This window comes from Scyliorhinus torazame, chromosome 5 (genome assembly GCF_047496885.1).
Source record: "Scyliorhinus torazame isolate Kashiwa2021f chromosome 5, sScyTor2.1, whole genome shotgun sequence".
In the NCBI taxonomy this organism is placed as follows: domain Eukaryota; kingdom Metazoa; phylum Chordata; class Chondrichthyes; order Carcharhiniformes; family Scyliorhinidae; genus Scyliorhinus; species Scyliorhinus torazame.
This window is the reverse complement of record NC_092711.1, coordinates 5,467,410-5,492,104: the sequence shown is the minus strand read 5'-3', so window position 1 is coordinate 5,492,104 and position 24,695 is coordinate 5,467,410. Positions and strand designations below refer to the sequence as shown.

General features: G+C 46.4%; 1 protein-coding gene across 1 annotated transcript in view; it reads right to left on the bottom strand.

Annotated features, from left to right (window-relative positions):
• Positions 1-292: 292 nt before the first annotated feature.
• LOC140422583 (solute carrier family 12 member 6) overlaps positions 293-24,695 on the bottom strand; it is a 539,853-nt gene continuing 515,450 nt past the window's right edge. The window contains exons 9-10 of the mRNA XM_072507591.1: positions 620-687; positions 293-296 (exon numbers count right to left, since the gene is read on the bottom strand). Coding sequence (XP_072363692.1) covers positions 293-296; positions 620-687 — 72 coding nt within the window. The remainder of the gene's footprint in view (positions 297-619; positions 688-24,695) is intronic.

The following is a 24,695-nucleotide window of genomic DNA, read 5'->3' as shown; positions in this document are numbered from 1 at the left end:
AGAGGGAACGGGAGAGAGAGCGAGCTGGAGAGGGCGAGCGGGAGATACAGAGCGAGCGGGAGACAGAGAGCGAGCGGGAGACAGAGAGCGAGCGGGAGAGAGAGAGCGAGCGGGAGGGAGAGCGAGCGGGAGGGAGAGCGAGTGGGAGGGAGAGCGAGCGGGAGGGAGAGCGAGCGGGAGGGAGAGCGAGCGGGAGGGAGAGCGAGCGGGATGGGAGAGCGAGCGGGAGGGAGAGCGAGCGGGAGGGAGAGCGAGCGGAGAAAGAGCGAGCGGGAGACAGAGGGAGTGGGTGTCACCTACAGAATGAGAGGGAGGGAATGAGTGAGGGAGAGACAGAGCGAGGGAGAAGGGGGTGTGAGAGAGAGAGAGAAGGGGGGGAAGAGAGAGAGAGGGGGTGAGAGAGCGAGGGAGAGAGAAGGGGGTGAGAGAGAGAAGGGGGTGAGACAGAGAAGGGGTGAGAGAGAGAAGGGGTGAGAGAGAGAGAGAGAGAGAGAAGGGGGTGAGAGAGAGAGAGAGAGGGGGGGGGCAGCAGAAGGTTCACCAACAACCCAGCCCACACCAAGCAAAGGGTGAGACTCCCCCCCTGCCCCCCTCCGCACCACGCCCAGAGCCCCAACACAGGGACAGGAAATAAAGAGAGTTACTGACTTGTTTGGGCTGGAGGCTGCTGAGTGATGTCGACATATCCTGAGGAGAGAGAGTGATTTACCATTCACGCAGCATGGGTACGCACCCCCTCTCCCCCCCGGGCCCACCTCTCACCTCTCCCCCCGGGCCCCCTCCCCCCGGACCCCCCCTCACCCGGGCTCCCTCTCCCCCCGGGCCCCCTCCCCCCGGACCCCCTCTCACCCCCGGGCCCCCTCTCCCCCCGGGCCCCTCCCCCCTCTCCCCCCGGACCCCCTCTCACCCCCCCGGACCCCCTCTCCCCCTCCCCCCCTCTGCCCCTGGACCCCCCCTCTCCCCCCGGACCCCCCCCCTCTCCCCCCAGACCCCCCCCTCTCCCCCCGGGCCCCCTCTCCCCCGGGCCCCCTCCCCCCGGACCCCCTCTCACCCCGGACCCCCCTCCCCCCGGACCCCCTCTCCCCCGGACCCCCTCTCCCCCCGGACCCCCTCTCACCCCCCCGGACCCCCTCTCCCCCCGGGCCCCCTCTCCCCCCGGGCCCCCTCCCCCCGGACCCCCTCTCACCCCGGACCCCCTTCTCCCCCCGGACCCCCTCTCCCCCCGGACCCCCTCTCCCCCCGGACCCCCTCTCACCCCCCCGGACCCCCTCTCAACCCCCGGACCCCCTCTCCCCCCGGACCCTGGACCCCCTCCCCCCTCTCCCCCCGGACCCCCTCCCCCCTCGGACCCCCTCTCCCCCCGGACCCCCCCCTCACCCCCCCCGGACCCCCTCTCCCCCCCCGGACCCCCTCTCACCCCGGACGCCCTCTCCCCCCGGACCCCGGACCCCCTCTCCCCCCCCGGACCCCCCCTCACCCCCCCCGGACCCCCTCTCCCCCCCCCCGGACGCCCTCTCCCCCCCCCCGGACACCCTCTCCCCCCGGACCCCCTCTCCCCATGGACCCACTCCCCCCTCTCCCCCCGGACCCCCTCTCCCTCCGGACCCCCTCTGCCCATGGACCCCCCCCTCTCCCTCCGGACCCCCTCTCCCCCCGGATCCCCCCCCTCTCCCCCCGGACCCCCTCTCCCCCCGGACCCCCTCTCCCCGCCGGATCCCCTCTCACCTCCCCGGACCCCCTCCCACACCCCCGGACCCCCTCCTACTCGCCCGGAACCCCCTCTCACCCCCCCCCCGGATCCCGTCTCACCCCCCCGGACCCCGTCTCACCCCCCCGGACCCCCTCCCACCCCCCCGGAACCTCTCTCAAGCCCCCCCCCCCAGACCCCCCTCCACCGCCCAGGACCCCCCCTCTCACCCCACCGGACCCCCTCTCACCCCCCCCCCCTCCGGACCCCCCCTCCACCGCCCCGGACCCCCTCTCACCCCCCCCCCCCGGACCCCCCCCCAAAGCCCCGGACAACCTCTCACCCCCCCGGACCATCTGTGCCCACCCGGGTATCTGTTATTCTATATGTAAACCACCCAAACCCCTCGATTAGATTCCAGTCTGTAACTCACTCCCGGGTATCTGTTATTCTATATATAAACCACCCCAAACCCCTCGATTAGATTCCAGTCTGTGACTCATTCCCGGGTATCTGTTATTCTACATATAAACCACCCTGAACCCCTCGATTAGATTCCAGTCTGTAACTCACTCCCGGGTATCTGTTATTCTATATATAAACCACACCGAACCCCTCGATTAGATTCCAGTCTGTAACTCACTCCCGGGCATCTGTTATTCTATATATAAACCATCCTGAACCCCTCGATTAGATTGCAGTCTGTAACTCACTCCCGAGTATCTCTTATTCTATATATAAACCATCCTGAACCCCTCGATTAGATTCCAGTCTGTAACTCACTCCCGGGTATCTGTTATTCTATATATAAACCACCCCGAACCCCTCGATTAGATTCCAGTCTGTAACTCACTCCCGGGTATCTGTTATTCTATATATAAACCACACCGAACCCCTCGATTAGATTCCAGTCTGTAACTCACTCCCGGGTATCTGTTATTCTATATATAAACCACCCGAACCCCTCGATTAGATTCCAGTCTGTAACTCACTCCCGGGTATCTGTTATTCTATATATAAACCACCCAGGACCCCTCGATTAGATTCCAGTCTGTAACTCACTCCCGGGTATCTGTTATTCTATATATAAACCAGCCCGAACCCCTCGATTAGATTCCAGTCTGCAACTCACTCCCGGGTATCTGTTATTCTATATATAAACCACCCCGAACCCCTCGATTAGATTCCAGTCTGTAACTCACTCCCGGGTATCTGTTATTCTATATATAAACCACCCTGAACCCCTCGATTAGACTCCAGACTGTAACTCACTCGCGGGTATCTGTTACTCTATATATAAACCACCCTGAACCCCTCGATTAGATTCCAGACTGTAACTCACTCCCGGGTATCTGTTACTCTATATATAAACCACCCTGAACCCCTCGATTAGATTCCAGTCTGTAACTCACTCCCGGGTATCTGTTATTCTATATATAAACCACCACGAACTCCTCGATTAGATTCCAGTCTGTGACTCATTCCCGGGTATCTGTTATTCTACATATAAACCACCCTGAACCCCTCGATTAGATTCCAGTCTGTAACTCACTCCCGGGTATCTGTTATTCTATATATAAACCACCCCGAACTGCTCGATTAGATTCCAGTCTGTAACTCACACCCGGGTATCTGTTATTCTATAGATAAACCACACTGAACACCTCGATTAGATTCCAGTCTGTAACTCACTCCCGGGTACCTGTTATTCTATATATAAACCACACTGAACACCTCGATTAGATTCCAGTGTGTAACTCACTCCCCGGTATCTGTTATTCTATATATAAACCACCCCGAGCCCCTCGATTAGATTCCAGTCTGTAACTCACTCCCGGGTATCTGTATTCTATATATAAACCACCCCGAACCCCTCGATTAGATTCCAGTCTGTAACTCACTCCCGGGTATCTGTTATTCTATATATAAACATCCCGAAACCCTCGATTAGATTCCAGTCTGGAACTCACTCCCGGGTATCTGTAATTCTATATATAAACCACCCCGAAACCCTCGATTAGATTCCAGTCTGTAACTCACTCCCGGGTATCTGTTATTCTCTATATAAACCCCTCGATTAGATTCCAGTCTGTAACTCACTCCCGGGTATCTGTTATTCTATATATATACACCCCAAATCCCTCGATTAGATTTCAGTCTGGAACTCACTCCCGGGTATCTGTTATTCTATATATAAACCACCCCGAACCCCTCGATTAGATTCCAGTCTGTAACTCACTCTCCCGGGTATCTGTTATTCTATATATAAACCACCCCGAACCCCTCGATTAGATTCCAGTCTGTAACTCACTCCCGGGTTTCTGTTATTCTATATATAAACCACCCTGAACCCCTCGATTAGATTCCAGTCTGCAACTCACTCCCGGGTATCTGTTATTCGATATATAAACCACCCCGAACCCCTCGATTAGATTCCAGTCTGTAACTCACTCCCGGGTATCTGTTATTCTATATATAAACCACCCCGAACCCCTCGATTAGATTCCAGTCTGTAACTCGCTGCCGGGTATCTGTTATTCTATATATAAACCACCCCGAACACCTCGATTAGATTCCAGTCTGTAACTCACTCCCGGGTATCTGTTATTCTATATATAAACCACCCCGAACCCCTCGATTAGATTCCAGTCTGTAACTCACTCCCGGGTATCTGTTATTCTATATATAAACCACCCTGAACCCCTCGATTAGATTCCAGTCTGTAACTCACTCCCGGGTATCTGTTATTCTATATATAAACCATCCCAAACCCCTCGAATACATTCCAGACTGTAACTCACTCCCGGGTATCTGTTATTCTATATATAAACCACCCCGAACCCCTCGATTAGATTCCAGTCTGTAACTCACCCCTGGGTATCTGTTATTCTATATATAAACCACCGCGAACCCCTCGATTAGATTCCAGTCTGTAACTCACTCCCGGGTATCTGTTATTCTATATATAAACCACCCCGAACCCCTCGATTAGATTCCAGTCTGTAACTCACTCCCGGGTATCTGTTACTCTATATATAAACGGCCCCGAACCCCTCGATTAGATTCCAGTCTGTAACTCACTCCCGGGTATCTGTTATTCTATATATAAACCACCCCGAACCCCTCGATTAGATTCCAGTCTGTAACTCACACCCGGGTATCTGTTATTCTATATATAAACCATCCCGAACTCCTCGATTAGATTCCAGTCTGTAACTCACTCCCGGGTATCTGTTATTCTATATATAAACCACTCCGTACCCCTCGATTAGATTCCAGTCTGTAACTCACTCCCGGGTATCTGTTATTCTATATATAAACCACCACGAACCCCTCGATTAGATTCCAGTCTGTGACTCATTCCCGGGTATCTGTTATTCTACATATAAACCACCCTGAACCCCTCGATTAGATTCCAGTCTGTAACTCACTCCCGGGTATCTGTTATTCTATATATAAACCACCCCGAACTGCTCGATTAGATTCCAGTCTGTAACTCACTCCCGGGTACCTGTTATTCTATATATAAACCACACTGAACACCTCGATTAGATTCCAGTGTGTAACTCACTCCCCGGTATCTGTTATTCTATATATAAACCACCCCGAGCCCCTCGATTAGATTCCAGTCTGTAACTCACTCCCGGGTATCTGTTATTCTATATATAAACCACCCCGAACCCCTCGATTAGATTCCAGTCTGTAACTCACTCCCGGGTATCTGTTATTCTATATATAAACATCCCGAAACCCTCGATTAGATTCCAGTCTGGAACTCACTCCCGGGTATCTGTAATTCTATATATAAACCACCCCGAAACCCTCGATTAGATTCCAGTCTGTAACTCACTCCCGGGTATCTGTTATTCTCTATATAAACCCCTCGATTAGATTCCAGTCTGTAACTCACTCCCGGGTATCTGTTATTCTATATATATACACCCCCAAATCCCTCGATTAGATTTCAGTCTGGAACTCACTCCCGGGTATCTGTTATTCTATATATAAACCACCCCGAACCCCTCGATTAGATTCCAGTCTGTAACTCACTCCCGGGTATCTGTTATTCTATATATAAACCACCCCGAACCCCTCGATTAGATTCCAGTCTGTAACTCACTCCCGGGTTTCTGTTATTCTATATATAAACCACCCTGAACCCCTCGATTAGATTCCAGTCTGCAACTCACTCCCGGGTATCTGTTATTCGATATATAAACCACCCCGAACCCCTCGATTAGATTCCAGTCTGTAACTCACTCCCGGGTATCTGTTATTCTATATATAAACCACCCCGAACCCCTCGATTAGATTCCAGTCTGTAACTCGCTGCCGGGTATCTGTTATTCTATATATAAACCACCCCGAACACCTCGATTAGATTCCAGTCTGTAACTCACTCCCGGGTATCTGTTATTCTATATATAAACCACCCCGAACCCCTCGATTAGATTCCAGTCTGTAACTCACTCCCGGGTATCTGTTATTCTATATATAAACCACCCTGAACCCCTCGATTAGATTCCAGTCTGTAACTCACTCCCGGGTATCTGTTATTCTATATATAAACCATCCCAAACCCCTCGAATACATTCCAGACTGTAACTCACTCCCGGGTATCTGTTATTCTATATATAAACCACCCCGAACCCCTCGATTAGATTCCAGTCTGTAACTCACCCCTGGGTATCTGTTATTCTATATATAAACCACCGCGAACCCCTCGATTAGATTCCAGTCTGTAACTCACTCCCGGGTATCTGTTATTCTATATATAAACCACCCCGAACCCCTCGATTAGATTCCAGTCTGTAACTCACTCCCGGGTATCTGTTACTCTATATATAAACGGCCCCGAACCCCTCGATTAGATTCCAGTCTGTAACTCACTCCCGGGTATCTGTTATTCTATATATAAACCACCCCGAACCCCTCGATTAGATTCCAGTCTGTAACTCACACCCGGGTATCTGTTATTCTATATATAAACCATCCCGAACTCCTCGATTAGATTCCAGTCTGTAACTCACTCCCGGGTATCTGTTATTCTATATATAAACCACTCCGTACCCCTCGATTAGATTCCAGTCTGTAACTCACTCCCGGGTATCTGTTATTCTATATATAAACGACCCCGAATCCCTCGATTAGATTCCAGTCTGTAACTCACTCCCGGGTATCTGTTATTCTATATATAAACCACCCCGAACCCCTCGATTAGATTCCAGTCTGTAACTCACTCCCGGGTATCTGTTATTCTATATATATCCCACCCCGAACCACTCGATTAGATTCCAGTCTGTAACTCACTCCCGGGTATCTGTTATTCTATATATAAACCACCCCGAACCCCTCGATTAGATTCCAGTCTGTAACTCACTCCCGGGTATCAGTTATTCTATATATAAACCACACTGAACACCTCGATTAGATTCCAGTGTGTAACTCACTCCCGGGTATCTGTTATTCTATATATAAACCACCCCGAACCCCTCGATTAGATTCCAGTCTGTAACTCACTCCCGGGTATCTGTTATTCTATATATAAACCACCCAGAACCCCTCGATTAGATTCCAGTCTGTAACTCACTCCCGGGTATCTGTTATTCTATATATAAACCACCCTGAACCCCTCGATTAGATTCCAGTCTGTAACTCACTCCCGGGTATCTGTTATTCTATATATAAACCACCCAGAACCCCTCGATTAGATTCCAGTCTGTAACTCACTCCCGGGTATCTGTTATTCTATATATAAACCACCCTGAACCCCTCGATTAGATTCCAGTCTGTAACTCACTCCCGAGTATCTGTTATTCTGTATATAAACCACACAAAACCTCTCGATTAGATTCCAGTCTGTAACTCACTCCCGGGTATCTGTTATTCTATATATAAATCACCCCAAACCTCTCGATTAGATTCCAGTCTGTAACTCACTCCCGGGTATCTGTTATTACATATATAAACCACCCCGAACCCCTCGATTAGATTCCAGTCTGTAACTCACTCCCGGGTATCTGTTATTCTATATATTAACCACCCCGAACCCCTCGATTAGATTCCAGTGTGTAACTCACTCCCGGGTATCTGTTATTCTATATATAAACCACCCAGAACCCCTCGATTAGATTCCAGTCTGTAACTCACTCCCGGGTATCTGTTATTCTATATATAAACCACCCTGAACACCTCGATTAGATTCCAGTCTGTAACTCACTCCCGGGTATCTGTTATTCTATATATAAACCACCCCGAACCCCTCGATTAGATTCCAGTCTGTAACTCACTCCCGGGTATCTGTTATTCTCTATATAAACCACCCCAAACCCCTCGATTAGATTCCAGTCTGTAACTCACTCCCGGGTATCTGTTATTCTATATATAAACCACCCCGAATCCCTCGATTAGATTCCAGTCTGTAACTCACTCCCGGGTATCTGTTATTCTATATATAAACCACCCCGAACCCCTCGATTAGATTCCAGTCTGTAACTCACTCCCGGGTATCTGTTATTCTATATATAAACCACCCCGAACCCCTCGATTAGATTCCAGTCTGTAACTCACTCCCGGGTATCTGTTATTCTATATATAAACCACCCCGAACCCCTCGATTAGATTCCTGTCTGTAATCCCTCCCGGGTATCTGTTATTCTCTATATAAACCACCCCGAACCCCTCGATTAGATTCCAGTCTGTAACTCACACCCGGGTATATGTTATTCTATATATAAACCACCCTGAACCCCTCGATTAGATTCCAGTCTGTAACTCACTCCCGGGTATCTGTTATTCTATTTATAAACCACACCGGACCCCTCGATTAGATTCCAGTCTGTAACTCACACCCGGGTACCTGTTATTCTATATATAAACCACCCCGAACTCCTCGATTAGATTCCAGTCTGTAACACACTCCCGGGTATCTGTTATTCTATATATAAACCACCCCTAACCCTTCGATTAGATTCCAGTCTGTAACTCAATCCCGGGTATCTGTTATTCTATGTATAAACCATCCCGAACCCCTCGATTAGATTCCAGTCTGTAACTCACTCCCGGGTATCTGTTATTCTATATATAAACCACCCCGAACCCCTCGATTAAATTCCAGTCTGTAACTCACTCCCGGGTACCTGTTATTCTATATATAAACCACCCCGAATCCCTCGATTAGATTCCAGTCTGTAACTCACTGCCGGGTATCTGTTATTCTATATATAAACCATCCCGAACCCCTCGATTAGATTCCAGTCTGTAAATCACTCCCGGGTATCTGTTATTCTATATATAAACCATCCCGAACCCCTCGATTAGATTCCAGTCTGTAACTCACTCCCGGGTATCTGTTATTCTATAAAGAAACCACCCCGAATCCCTCGATTAGATTCCAGTCTGGAACTCACTGCCGGGTATCTGTTATTCTATATATAAACCACCCCAAACACCTCGATTAGATTCCAGTCTGTAACTCACTCCCGGGTATCTGTTATTCTATATATAAACCACCCTGAACCCCTCGATTAGATTCCAGTCTGTAACTCACTCCCGGGTATCTGTTATTCTATATATTAACCACGCTGAACCCCTCGATTAGATTCCAGTCTGTAACTCACTCCCGGGTATCTGTTATTCTATATATAAACCACCCCGAACCCCTCGATTAGATTCCAGTCTGTAACTCACTCCCGGGAATCTGTTATTCTATATATAAACCACCCTAAACCTCTCGATTAGATTCCAGTCTGTAACTCACCCCCGGGTATCTGTTATTCTATATATAAACCACCCTGAACCCCTCGATTAGATTCCACTCTGTAACTCACTCCCGGGTATCTGTTATTCTATATATACACCACCCTGAACCCCTCGATTAGATTCCAGTCTGTAACTCACTCACGGGTATCTGTTATTCTATATATAAACCACCCCGAACCCCTCGATTAGAGTCCAGTCTGTAACTCACTCCCCGGTATCTGTTATTCTATATATAAACCACCCCGAACCCCTCGATTAGATTCCAGTCTGTAACTCACTCCCGGGTATCTGTTATTCTATATATAAACCACCCCGAACCCCTCGATTAGATTCCAGTCTGTAACTCACTCCCGGGTATCTGTTATTCTATATATAAACCACCCCGAACCCCTCGATTAGATTCCAGTCTGTAACTCACTCCCGGGTATCTGTTATCCTATATATAAACCACCCCGAACCCCTCGATTAGATTCCAGTCTGTAACTCACTCCCGGGTATCTGTTATTCTATATATAAACCACCCTGAACCCCTCGATTAGATTCCAGTCTGTAACTCACCCCCGGGTATCTGTTATTCTATATATAAACTACCCTGAACCCCTCGATTAGATTCCAGTCTGTAACTCACACCCGGGTATCTGTTATTCTATATATTAACCACCCCGAACCCCTCGATTAGATTCCAGTCTGTAACTCACTCCCGGGTATCTGTTATTCTATATATAAACCACCCCGATCCCCTCGATTAGATTCCAGTCTGTAACTCACTCCCGGGTATCTGTTATTCCATATATAAACCACCCCGATCCCCTCGATTAGATTCCAGTCTGTAACTCACTCCCGGGTATCTGTTATTCTATATATAAACCACCCAGAACCCCTCGATTAGATTCCAGTCTGTAACTCACACCCGGGTATCTGTTATTCTCTATATCAACCACCCCGAACCCCTCGATTAGATTCCAGTCTGTCACTCACTCCCGGGTATCTGTTATTCTGTATATAAACCACCCCGAACCCCTCGGTTAGATTCCAGTCTGTAACTCTCTCCCGGGTGTCTGTTATTCTATATATAAACCACCGCGAACCCCTCGATTAGATTCCAGTTTGTAACTCACTCCCGGGTATCTGTTATTCTATATATAAACCATCCCAAACCCCTCGATTAGATTCCAGTCTGTAACTCACTCCCGGGTATCTGTTATTCTATATATAAACCACCCCGAAACCCTCGATTAGATTCCAGTCTGCAACTCACCCCTGGGTATCTGTTATTCTATATATAAACCACCCCGAACCCCTCGATTAGATTCCAGTCTGTAACTCACTCCAGGGTATCTGTTATTCTATATATAAACCACCCCGAACCCCTCGATTAGATTCCAGTCTGTAACTCACTCCCGGGTATCTGTTATTCTATATATAAACCACCCCGAACCCCTCGATTAGATTCCAGTCTGTAACTCACTCCCGGGTATCTGTTATTCTATATATAAACCACCCTGAACGCCTCGATTAGATTCCAGTCTGTAACTCACTCCCGGGTATCTGTTATTCTTTATATTAACCACCCAGAACCCCTCGATTAGATTCCAGTCTGTAACCCACTCCCGGGTATCTGTTATTCTATATATAAACCACCCCGAACCCCTCGATTAGATTCCAGTCTGTAACTCACTCCCGGGTATCTGTTATTCGATATATAAACCACACCGAACCCCTCGATTAGATTCCAGTCTGTAACTCGCTGCCGGGTATCTGTTATTCTATATATAAACCACCCCGAACCCCTCGATTAGATTCCAGTGTGTAACTCACTCCCGGGTATCTGTTATTCTCTACATAAACCACCCCGAACCCCTCGATTAGATTCCAGTCTGTAACTCACTCCCGGGTATCTGTTATTCTGTATATAAACCACCCCGAACCCCTCGATTATATTCCAGTCTGTAACTCACTCCCGGGTATCTGTTATTCTATATATAAACCACCCCGAACCCCTCGATTGGATTCCAGTCTGTAACTCACTCCCGGGTATCTGTTATCCCATATATAAACCACACCGAACCGCTCGATTAGATTCCAGTCTGTAACTCACTCCCGGGTATCTGTTATTCTGTATATAAACCACCCCGAACCCCTCGATTAGATTCCAGTCTGTAACTCACTCCCGGGTATCCGTTATTCTATATATAAACCCCCCCGAACCCCTCGATTAGATTCCAGTCTGTAACTCACTCCCGGGTATCTGTTATTCTATATATAAACCAACCCGAACCCCTCGATTAGATTCCAGTCTGTAACTCACTCCCGGGTATCTGTAATTCTATATATAAACCACCCTGAACCCCTCGATTAGATTCCAGTCTGTAACTCACTCCCGGGTATGTGTTATTCTGTATATAAACCACCCCGAACCCCTAGATTAGATTCCAGTCTGTAACTCACTCCCGGGTATCTGTTATTCTGTATAGAAACCACCCCGAACCCTTCGATTAGATTCCAGTCTGTAACTCACTCCCGGGTATCTGTTATTCTGTATAGAAACCACCCCGAACCCTTCGATTAGATTCCAGTCTGTAACTCACTCCCGGGTGTCGGTTATTCTATATATAAACCACCCCGAACCCCTCAATTAGATTCCAGTCTGTAACTCACTCCCGGGTATCTGTTATTCTGGAAAAAACCACCCCGAACCCCTCGATTAGGTTCCAGTCTGTAACTCACTCCCGGGTATCTGTTATTCTATATAAAAACCACCCTGAACACCTCGATTAGATTCCAGTCTGTAACTCACTCCCGGGTATCTGTTATTCTATATATAAACCACCCCGAACCCCTCGATTAGGTTCCAGTCTGTAACTCACTCCCGGGTGTCTGTTATTCTACATATAAACCACCACAAACCCCTCGATTAGATTCCAGTCTGTAACTCACTCCCGGGTATCTGTGATTCTATATATAAACCATCCCGAACCCTTCGATTAGATTCCCGTCTGTAACTCACTCCCGGGTGTCTGTTATTCTACATATAAACCACCCCAAGCCCCTCGATTAGATTCCAGTCTGTAACTCACTCCCGGGTATCTGTGATTCTATATATAAACCACCCCGAACCCCTCGATTAGATTCCAGTCTGCACTTCACTCCCGGGTATCTGTTATTCTATATATAAACCACCCCGAACCCCTCGATTAGATTCCAGTCTGTAACTCACTCCCGGGTATCTGTTATTCTATAAATAAACCATGCCGAACCCTTCGATTAGATTCCAGTCTGTAACTCACTGCCGGGTATCTGTTATTCTATATATAAACCACCCCGACCCCTCGATTAGATTCCAGTCTGTAACTCACTCCCGGGTATCTGTTATTCTATATATAAACCACCCCAAACCCCTCGATTAGATTCCAGTCTGTAACTCACTGCCGGGTATCTGTTATTCTATATATAAACCACCCTGAACCCCTCGATTAGATTGCAGTCTGTAGCTCACTCCCGGGTATCTGTTATTCTACATATAAAACACCCCGAACCCTCGATTAGATTCCAGTCTGTAACTCACTCCCGGGTATCTGTTATTCGATATATAAACCACCCCGAACCCCTCGATTAGATTCCAGTCTGTAACTCACTCCCGGGTATCTGTTATTCTATATATAAACCACCCCGATCCTCTCGATTAGATTCCAGTCTGTACCTCACTCCCGGGTATCTGTTCTTCTATATATAAACCACCCCAAACCCCTCGATTAAATTCCAGTCTGTAACTCACTTCCGGGTATCTGTTATTCTATATATAAACCACCCCGAACACCACGATTAGATTCCAGTCTGTAACTCACTCCCGGGTATCTGTAATTCTATATATAAACCCCCCCGAACCCCTCGACTAGATTCCAGTCTGTAACTCACTCCCGGGTATCTGTTATTCTATATATAAACAACCCCAAACCCCTCGATGAGATTCCAGTCGGTAACTCACTTCCAGGTATCTGTAATTCTACATATAAATCACCCCGAACCCCTCGATTAGATTCCAGTCTGTAACTCACTCCTGGGTATCTGTTATTCTATATATAAACCACCCCGAACCCCTAGATTAGATTCCAGTCTGTAACTCACTCCCAGGTATCTGTGATACTATATTTTAACCACCCTGAACCCCTCGATTAGATTCCAGTGTGTAACTCACTCCCGGGTACATGTTATTCTAAATATAAACCACCCCAAACCCCTCGATTAGATTTAAGTCTGTAACTCACTCCCGGGTATCTGTTATTCTATATATAAACCACCCCAAACCCCTCGATTAGATTCCAGTCTGTAACTCTCTCCCGGGTATCTGTTATTCTATATATAAACCACCCTGAACCCCTCGATTAGATTCCAGTCTGTAACTCACTCCCGGGTATCTGTTATTCTATATATAAACCACCCTGAACCCCTCGATTAGATTCCAGTCTGTAACTCACTCCCGGGTATCTGTTATTCTATATATAAACCACCATGAACCCCTCGATTAGATTCCAGTCTGTAACTCACTCCCGGGTATCTGTTATTCTATATATAAACCACCCCGAACCCCTCGATTAGATTCCAGTCTGTAACTCACTCCCGGGTATCTGTTATTCTATATATAAACCACACCGAACCCCTCGATTAGATTCTAGTCTGTAACTCACTCCCGGGTATCTGTTATTCTATGTATAAACCATCCCGAGCTCCTCGATTAGATTCCAATCTGTAACTCATTCCCGGGCATCTGTTACTCTATATATAAACCACCCCGAACCCCTCGATTAGATTCCAGTCTGTAACTCACTCCCGGGTATCTGTCATTCTATATATAAACCACCCCGAACCACTCGATTAGATTCCAGTCTGTAACTCCCTCCCGGGTATCTGTTATTCTATATATAAACCACCCCAAATCTCTCAATTAGATTCCAGTCTGTAACTCGCTCCCGGGTATCTGTTATTCTATATATAAACCACCCCGAACCCCTCGATTAGATTCCAGTCTGTAACTCACTCCCGGGTATCTGTTATTCTATATATAAACCACTCCGAACCCCTCGATTAGATTCCAGTCTGTAACTCACTCCCGGGTATCTGTTGTTCTATATATAAACCACACCGAACCCCTCGATTAGATTCCAGTCTGTAACTCACTCCCGGGTATCTGTTATTCTATAAACACCCCGAACCCCTCGATTAGATTCCAGTCTGTAACTCACTCCCGGGTATCTGTTATTCTATAAACACCCCGAACCCCTCGATTAGATTCCAGTCTGTAACTCACACCCGGGTATCTGTTATTCTATATATTAACCACCCCGAACCCCTCGATTAGATTCCAGTCTGTAACTCACTTCCGGGTATCTGTTATTCTATATATAAACCACCCCGATCCCCTCGATTAGATTCCAGTCTGTAACTCACTCCCGGGTATCTGTTATTCTATATATAAACCACCCCGATCCCCTCGATTAGATTCCAGTCTGTAACTCACTCCCGGGTATCTGTTATTCTATATATAAACCACCCAGAACCCCTCGATTAGATTCCAGTCTGTAACTCACACCCGGGTATCTGTTATTCTCTATATCAACCACCCCGAACCCCTCGATTAGATTCCAGTCTGTCACTCACTCCCGGGTATCTGTTATTCTATATATAAACCACCCCGAACCCCTCGGTTAGATTCCAGTCTGTAACTCTCTCCCGGGTGTCTGTTATTCTATATATAAACCACCGCGAACCCCTCGATTAGATTCCAGTTTGTAACTCACTCCCGGGTATCTGTTATTCTATATATAAACCATCCCAAACCCCTCGATTAGATTCCAGTCTGTAACTCACTCCCGGGTATCTGTTATTCTATATATAAACCACCCCGAAACCCTCGATTAGATTCCAGTCTGCAACTCACCCCTGGGTATCTGTTATTCTATATATAAACCACCCCGAACCCCTCGATTAGATTCCAGTCTGTAACTCACGCCCGGGTATCTGTTATTCTATATATAAACCACCGCGAACCCCTCGATTAGATTCCAGTTTGTAACTCACTCCCGGGTATCTGTTATTCTATATATAAACCATCCCAAACCCCTCGATTAGATTCCAGTCTGTAACTCACTCCCGGGTATCTGTTATTCTATATATAAACCACCCCGAAACCCTCGATTAGATTCCAGTCTGCAACTCACCCCTGGGTATCTGTTATTCTATATATAAACCACCCCGAACCCCTCGATTAGATTCCAGTCTGTAACTCACTCCCGGGTATCTGTTATTCGATATATAAACCACCCCGAACCCCTCGATTAGATTCCAGTCTGTAACTCACTCCCGGGTATCTGTTATTCTATATATAAACCACCCTGAACCCCTCGATTAGATTCCAGTCTGTAACTCACTCCCGGGTATCTGTTATTCTATATATTAACCACGCTGAACCCCTCGATTAGATTCCAGTCTGTAACTCACTCCCGGGTATCTGTTATTCTATATATAAACCACCCTGAACCCCTCGATTAGATTCCAGTCTGTAACTCACTCCCGGGTATCTGTTATTCTATATATAAACCACCCCGAACCCCTCGATTAGATTCCAGTCTGTAACTCACTCCCGGGAATCTGTTATTCTATATATAAACCACCCTAAACCTCTCGATTAGATTCCAGTCTGTAACTCACCCCCGGGTATCTGTTATTCTATATATAAACCACCCTGAACCCCTCGATTAGATTCCACTCTGTAACTCACTCCCGGGTATCTGTTATTCTATATATACACCACCCTGAACCCCTCGATTAGATTCCAGTCTGTAACTCACTCACGGGTATCTGTTATTCTATATATAAACCACCCCGAACCCCTCGATTAGAGTCCAGTCTGTAACTCTCTCCCGGGTATCTGTTATCCTATATATAAACCACCCCGAACCCCTCGATTAGATTCCAGTCTGTAACTCACTCCCGGGTATCTGTTATTCTATATATAAACCACCCTGAACCCCTCGATTAGATTCCAGTCTGTAACTCACCCCCGGGTATCTGTTATTCTATATATAAACTACCCTGAACACCTCGATTAGATTCCAGTCTGTAACTCACACCCGGGTATCTGTTATTCTATATATTAACCACCCCGAACCCCTCGATTAGATTCCAGTCTGTAACTCACTCCCGGGTATCTGTTATTCTATATATAAACCACCCCGATCCCCTCGATTAGATTCCAGTCTGTAACTCACTCCCGGGTATCTGTTATTCCATATATAAACCACCCCGATCCCCTCGATTAGATTCCAGTCTGTAACTCACTCCCGGCAATCTGTTATTCTATATATAAACCACCCAGAACCCCTCGATTAGATTCCAGTCTGTAACTCACACCCGGGTATCTGTTATTCTCTATATCAACCACCCCGAACCCCTCGATTAGATTCCAGTCTGTCACTCACTCCCGGGTATCTGTTATTCTATATATAAACCACCCCGAACCCCTCGGTTAGATTCCAGTCTGTAACTCTCTCCCGGGTGTCTGTTATTCTATATATAAACCACCGCGAACCCCTCGATTAGATTCCAGTTTGTAACTCACTCCCGGGTATCTGTTATTCTATATATAAACCATCCCAAACCCCTCGATTAGATTCCAGTCTGTAACTCACTCCCGGGTATCTGTTATTCTATATATAAACCACCCCGAAACCCTCGATTAGATTCCAGTCTGCAACTCACCCCTGGGTATCTGTTATTCTATACATAAACCACCCCGAACCCCTCGATTAGATTCCAGTCTGTAACTCACTCCCGGGTATCTGTTATTCTATATATAAACCACCCCGAACCCCTCGATTAGATTCCAGTCTGTAACTCACTCCCGGGTATCTGTTATTCTATATATAAACCACCCCGAACCCCTCGATTAGATTCCAGTCTGTAACTCACTCCCGGGTATCTGTTATTCTATATATAAACCACCCTGAACGCCTCGATTAGATTCCAGTCTGTAACTCACTCCCGGGTATCTGTTATTCTTTATATTAACCACCCAGAACCCCTCGATTAGATTCCAGTCTGTAACCCACTCCCGGGTATCTGTTATTCTATATATAAACCACCCCGAACCCCTCGATTAGATTCCAGTCTGTAACTCACTCCCGGGTATCTGTTATTCGATATATAAACCACACCGAACCCCTCGATTAGATTCCAGTCTGTAACTCGCTGCCGGGTATCTGTTATTCTATATATAAACCACCCCGAACCCCTCGATTAGATTCCAGTGTGTAACTCACTCCCGGGTATCTGTTATTCTCTACATAAACCACCCCGAACCCCTCGATTAGATTCCAGTCTGTAACTCACTCCCGGGTATCTGTTATTCTGTATATAAACCACCCCGAACCCCTCGATTATATTCCAGTCTGTAACTCACTCCCGGGTATCTGTTATTCTATATATAAACCACCCCGAACCCCTCGATTGGATTCCAGTCTGTAACTCACTCCCGGGTATCTGTTATCCCATATATAAACCACACCGAACCGCTCGATTAGATTCCAGTCTGTAACTCACTCCCGGGTATCTGTTATTCTGTATATAAACCACCCCGAACCCCTCGATTAGATTCCAGTCTGTAACTCACTCCCGCGTATCCGTTATTCTATATATAAACCCCCCCGAACCCCTCGATTAGATTCCAGTCTGTAACTCACTCCCGGGTATCTGTTATTCTATATATAAACCAACCCGAACCCCTCGATTAGATTCCAGTCTGTAACTCACTCCCGGGTATCTGTAATTCGATATATAAACCACCCTGAACCCCTCGATTAGATTCCAGTCTGTAACTCACTCCCGGGTATGTGTTATTCTGTATATAAACCACCCCGAACCCCTAGATTAGATTCCAGTCTGTAACTCACTCCCGGGTATCTGTTATTCTGTATAGAAACCACCCCGAACCCTTCGATTAGATTCCAGTCTGTAACTCACTCCCGGGTATCTGTTATTCTGTATAGAAACCACCCCGAACCCTTCGATTAGATTCCAGTCTGTAACTCACTCCCGGGTGTCGGTTATTCTATATATAAACCACCCCGAACCCCTCAATTAGATTCCAGTCTGTAACTCACTCCCGGGTATCTGTTATTCTGTATATAAACCACCCCGAACCCCTCGATTAGGTTCCAGTCTGTAACTCACTCCCGGGTATCTGTTATTCTATATAAAAACCACCCTGAACACCTCGATTAGATTCCAGTCTGTAACTCACTCCCGGGTATCTGTTATTCTATATATAAACCACCCCGAACCCCTCGATTAGGTTCCAGTCTGTAACTCACTCCCGGTTGTCTGTTATTCTACATATAAACCACCACAAACCCCTCGATTAGATTCCAGTCTGTAACTCACTCCCGGGTATCTGTGATTCTATATATAAACCATCCCGAACCCTTCGATTAGATTCCCGTCTGTAACTCACTCCCGGGTGTCTGTTATTCTCCATATAAACCACCCCAAGCCCCTCGATTAGATTCCAGTCTGTAACTCACTCCCGGGTATCTGTGATTCTATATATAAACCACCCCGAACCCCTCGATTAGATTCCAGTCTGTACTTCACTCCCGGGTATTTGTTATTCTATATATAAACCACCCCGAACCCCTCGATTAGATTCCAGTCTGTAACTCACTCCCGGGTATCTGTTATTCTATAAATAAACCATGCCGAACCCTTCGATTAGATTCCAGTCTGTAACTCACTGCCGGGTATCTGTTATTCTATATATAAACCACCCCGACCCCTCGATTAGATTCCAGTCTGTAACTCACTCCCGGGTATCTGTTATTCTATATATAAACCACCCCAAACCCCTCGATTAGATTCCAGTCTGTAACTCACTGCCGGGTATCTGTTATTCTATATATAAACCACCCTGAACCCCTCGATTAGATTGCAGTCTGTAGCTCACTCCCGGGTATCTGTTATTCTACATATAAAACACCCCGAACCCTCGATTAGATTCCAGTCTGTAACTCACTCCCGGGTATCTGTTATTCGATATATAAACCACCCCGAACCCCTCGATTAGATTCCAGTCTGTAACTCACTCCCGGGTATCTGTTATTCTATATATAAACCACCCCGATCCTCTCGATTAGATTCCAGTCTGTGCCTCACTCCCGGGTATCTGTTCTTCTATATATAAACCACCCCAAACCCCTCGATTAAATTCCAGTCTGTAACTCACTTCCGGGTATCTGTTATTCTATATATAAACCACCCCGAACACCACGATTAGATTCCAGTCTGTAACTCACTCCCGGGTATCTGTAATTCTATATATAAACCCCCCCGAACCCCTCGACTAGATTCCAGTCTGTAACTCACTCCCGGGTATCTGTTATTCTATATATAAACAACCCCAAACCCCTCGATGAGATTCCAGTCGGTAACTCACTTCCAGGTATCTGTAATTCTACATATAAACCACCCCGAACCCCTCGATTAGATTCCAGTCTGTAACTCACTCCTGGGTATCTGTTATTCTATATATAAACCACCCGGAACCCCTAGATTAGATTCCAGTCTGTAACTCACTCCCAGGTATCTGTGATACTATATTTTAACCACCCTGAACCCCTCGATTAGATTCCAGTGTGTAACTCACTCCCGGGTACATGTTATTCTAAATATAAACCACCCCAAACCCCTCGATTAGATTTAAGTCTGTAACTCACTCCCGGGTATCTGTTATTCTATATATAAACCACCATGAACCCCTCGATTAGATTCCAGTCTGTAACTCACTCCCGGGTATCTGTTATTCTATATATAAACCACCCCGAACCCCTCGATTAGATTCCAGTCTGTAACTCACTCCCGGGTATCTGTTATTCTATATATAAACCACCCCGAACCCCTCGATTAGATTCTAGTCTGTAACTCACTCCCGGGTATCTGTTATTCTATATATAAACCACCCCGAACCCCTCGATTAGATTCCAGTCTGTAACTCACTCCCGGGTATCTGTTATTCTATATATAAACCACCCCGAACCCCTCGATTAGATTCCAGTCTGTAACTCACTCCCGGGTATCTGTTATTCTATATATAAACCACCCCGAACCCCTCGAATAGATTCCAGTCTGTAACTCACTCCCGGGTATCTGTTATTCTATGTATAAACCATCCCGAGCTCCTCGATTAGATTCCAATCTGTAACTCATTCCCGGGCATCTGTTACTCTATATATAAACCACCCCGAACCCCTCGATTAGATTCCAGTCTGTAACTCACTCCCGGGTATCTGTCATTCTATATATAAACCACCCCGAACCACTCGATTAGATTCCAGTCTGTAACTCCCTCCCGGGTATCTGTTATTCTATATATAAACCACCCCAAACCTCTCAATTAGATTCCAGTCTGTAACTCGCTCCCGGGTATCTGTTATTCTATATATAAACCACCCCGAACCCCTCGATTAGATTCCAGTCTGTAACTCACTCCCGGGTATCTGTTATTCTATATATAAACCACTCCGAACCCCTCGATTAGATTCCAGTCTGTAACTCACTCCCGGGTATCTGTTGTTCTATATATAAACCACACCGAACCCCTCGATTAGATTCCAGTCTGTAACTCACTCCCGGGTATCTGTTATTCTATAAACACCCCGAACCCCTCGATTAGATTCCAGTCTGTAACTCACTCCCGGGTATCTGTTATTCTATAAACACCCCGAACCCCTCGATTAGATTCCAGTCTGTAACTCACACCCGGGTATCTGTTATTCTATATATTAACCACCCCGAACCCCTCGATTAGATTCCAGTCTGTAACTCACTCCCGGGTATCTGTTATTCTATATATAAACCACCCCGATCCCCTCGATTAGATTCCAGTCTGTAACTCACTCCCGGGTATCTGTTATTCTATATATAAACCACCCCGATCCCCTCGATTAGATTCCAGTCTGTAACTCACTCCCGGGTATCTGTTATTCTATATATAAACCACCCAGAACCCCTCGATTAGATTCCAGTCTGTAACTCACACCCGGGTATCTGTTATTCTCTATATCAACCACCCCGAACCCCTCGATTAGATTCCAGTCTGTCACTCACTCCCGGGTATCTGTTATTCTATATATAAACCACCCCGAACCCCTCGGTTAGATTCCAGTCTGTAACTCTCTCCCGGGTGTCTGTTATTCTATATATAAACCACCGCGAACCCCTCGATTAGATTCCAGTTTGTAACTCACTCCCGGGTATCTGTTATTCTATATATAAACCATCCCAAACCCCTCGATTAGATTCCAGTCTGTAACTCACTCCCGGGTATCTGTTATTCTATATATAAACCACCCCGAAACCCTCGATTAGATTCCAGTCTGCAACTCACCCCTGGGTATCTGTTATTCTATATATAAACCACCCCGAACCCCTCGATTAGATTCCAGTCTGTAACTCACGCCCGGGTATCTGTTATTCTATATATAAACCACCCCGAACCCCTCGATTAGATTCCAGTCTGTAACTCACTCCCGGGTTTCTGTTATTCTATATATAAACCACCCTGAACCCCTCGATTAGATTCCAGTCTGCAACTCACTCCCGGGTATCTGTTATTCGATATATAAACCACCCCGAACCCCTCGATTAGATTCCAGTCTGTAACTCACTCCCGGGTATCTGTTATTCTATATATAAACCACCCCGAACCCCTCGATTAGATTCCAGTCTGTAACTCGCTGCCGGGTATCTGTTATTCTATATATAAACCACCCCGAACACCTCGATTAGATTCCAGTCTGTAACTCACTCCCGGGTATCTGTTATTCTATATATAAACCACCCTGAACCCCTCGATTAGATTCCAGTCTGTAACTCACTCCCGGGTATCTGTTATTCTATATATAAACCATCCCAAACCCCTCGAATACATTCCAGACTGTAACTCACTCCCGGGTATCTGTTATTCTATATATAAACCACCCCGAACCCCTCGATTAGATTCCAGTCTGTAACTCACCCCTGGGTATCTGTTATTCTATATATAAACCACCCCGAACCCCTCGATTAGATTCCAGTCTGTAACTCACCCCTGGGTATCTGTTATTCTATATATAAACCACCCCGAAACCCTCGATTAGATTCCAGTCTGTAACTCACTCCCGGGTATCTGTTACTCTATATATAAACGGCCCCGAACCCCTCGATTAGATTCCAGTCTGTAACTCACTCCCGGGTATCTGTTATTCTATATATAAACCACCCCGAACCCCTCGATTAGATTCCAGTCTGTAACTCACACCCGGGTATCTGTTATTCTATATATAAACCATCCCGAACTCCTCGATTAGATTCCAGTCTGTAACTCACTCCCGGGTATCTGTTATTCTATATATAAACCACTCCGTACCCCTCGATTAGATTCCAGTCTGTAACTCACTCCCGGGTATCTGTTATTCTATATATAAACGACCCCGAATCCCTCGATTAGATTCCAGTCTGTAACTCACTCCCGGGTATCTGTTATTCTATATATAAACCACCCCGAACCCCTCGATTAGATTCCAGTCTGTAACTCACTCCCGGGTATCTGTTATTCTATATATATCCCACCCCGAACCACTCGATTAGATTCCAGTCTGTAACTCACTCCCGGGTATCTGTTATTCTATATATAAACCACCCCGAACCCCTCGATTAGATTCCAGTCTGTAACTCACTCCCGGGTATCTGTTATTCTATATATAAACCACCCTGAACCCCTCGATTAGATTCCAGTCTGTAACTCACTCCCGGGTATCTGTTATTCTATATATAAAAACCACCCCGAACCCCTCGATTAGATTCCAGTCTGTAACTCACTCCCGGGTATCTGTTATTCTATATACAAACCACCCCGAAACACTCGATTAGATTCCACTCTCTAACTCACTCCCGGGTATCTGTTATTATCTACATAAACCACCCTGAACCCCTCGATTAGATTCCAGTCTGTAACTCACTTCCGGGTATCTGTTATTCTATATATAAACCACCCAGAACCACTCGATTAGATTCCAGTCTGTAACTCACTCCCGGGTATCTGTTATTCTATATATAAACAACCGCGATCCCCTCGATTAGATTCCAGTCTGTAACTCACTCCCGGGTATCTGTTATTCTATATATAAACCACCCCGAACCCCTCGATTAGATTCCAGTCTGTAACTCACTCCCGGGTATCTGTTATTCTATATATAAACCACCCCGAACCCCTCGATTAGATTCCAGTCTGTAACTCACACCCAGGTATCTGTTATTATATATATAAACCACACCGAACCCCTCGATTAGATTCCAGTCTGTAACTCACTCCCGGGTATCTGTTATTCTATATATAAACCACCCCGAACCCCTCGATTAGATTCCAGTCTGTAACTCACACCCGGGTATCTGTTATTCTATATATAAACCACCCCGAACCCCTCGATTAGATTCCAGTCTGTAACTCACTCCCGGGTATCAGTTATTCTATATATAAACCACCCCGAACTCCTCGATTAGATTCCAGTGTGTAACTCACTCCCGGGTATCTGTTATTCTATACATGAACCACCCCGAACCCCTCGATTAGATTCCAGTCTGTAACTCACTCCCGGGTATCTGTTATTCTATATATAAAACACCCCGAACCCCTCGATTAAATTCCAGTCTGTAACTCACTCCCGGGTATCTGTTATTCTGTATATAAACCACACAAAACCTCTCGATTAGATTCCAGTCTGTAACTCACTCCCGGGTATCTGTTATTCTATATATAAATCACCCCAAACCTCTCGATTAGATTCCAGTCTGTAACTCACTCCCGGGTATCTGTTATTACATATATAAACCACCCCGAACCCCTCGATTAGATTCCAGTCTGTAACTCACTCCCGGGTATCTGTTATTCTATATATTAACCACCCCGAACCCCTCGATTAGATTCCAGTGTGTAACTCACTCCCGGGTATCTGTTATTCTATATATAAACCACCCAGAACCCCTCGATTAGATTCCAGTCTGTAACTCACTCCCGGGTATCTGTTATTCTATATATAAACCACCCTGAACACCTCGGTTAGATTCCAAGTCTGTAACTCTCTCCCGGGTATCTGTTATTCTATATATAAACCACCCCGAACCCCTCGATTAGATTCCAGTCTGTAACTCGCTCCCGGGTATC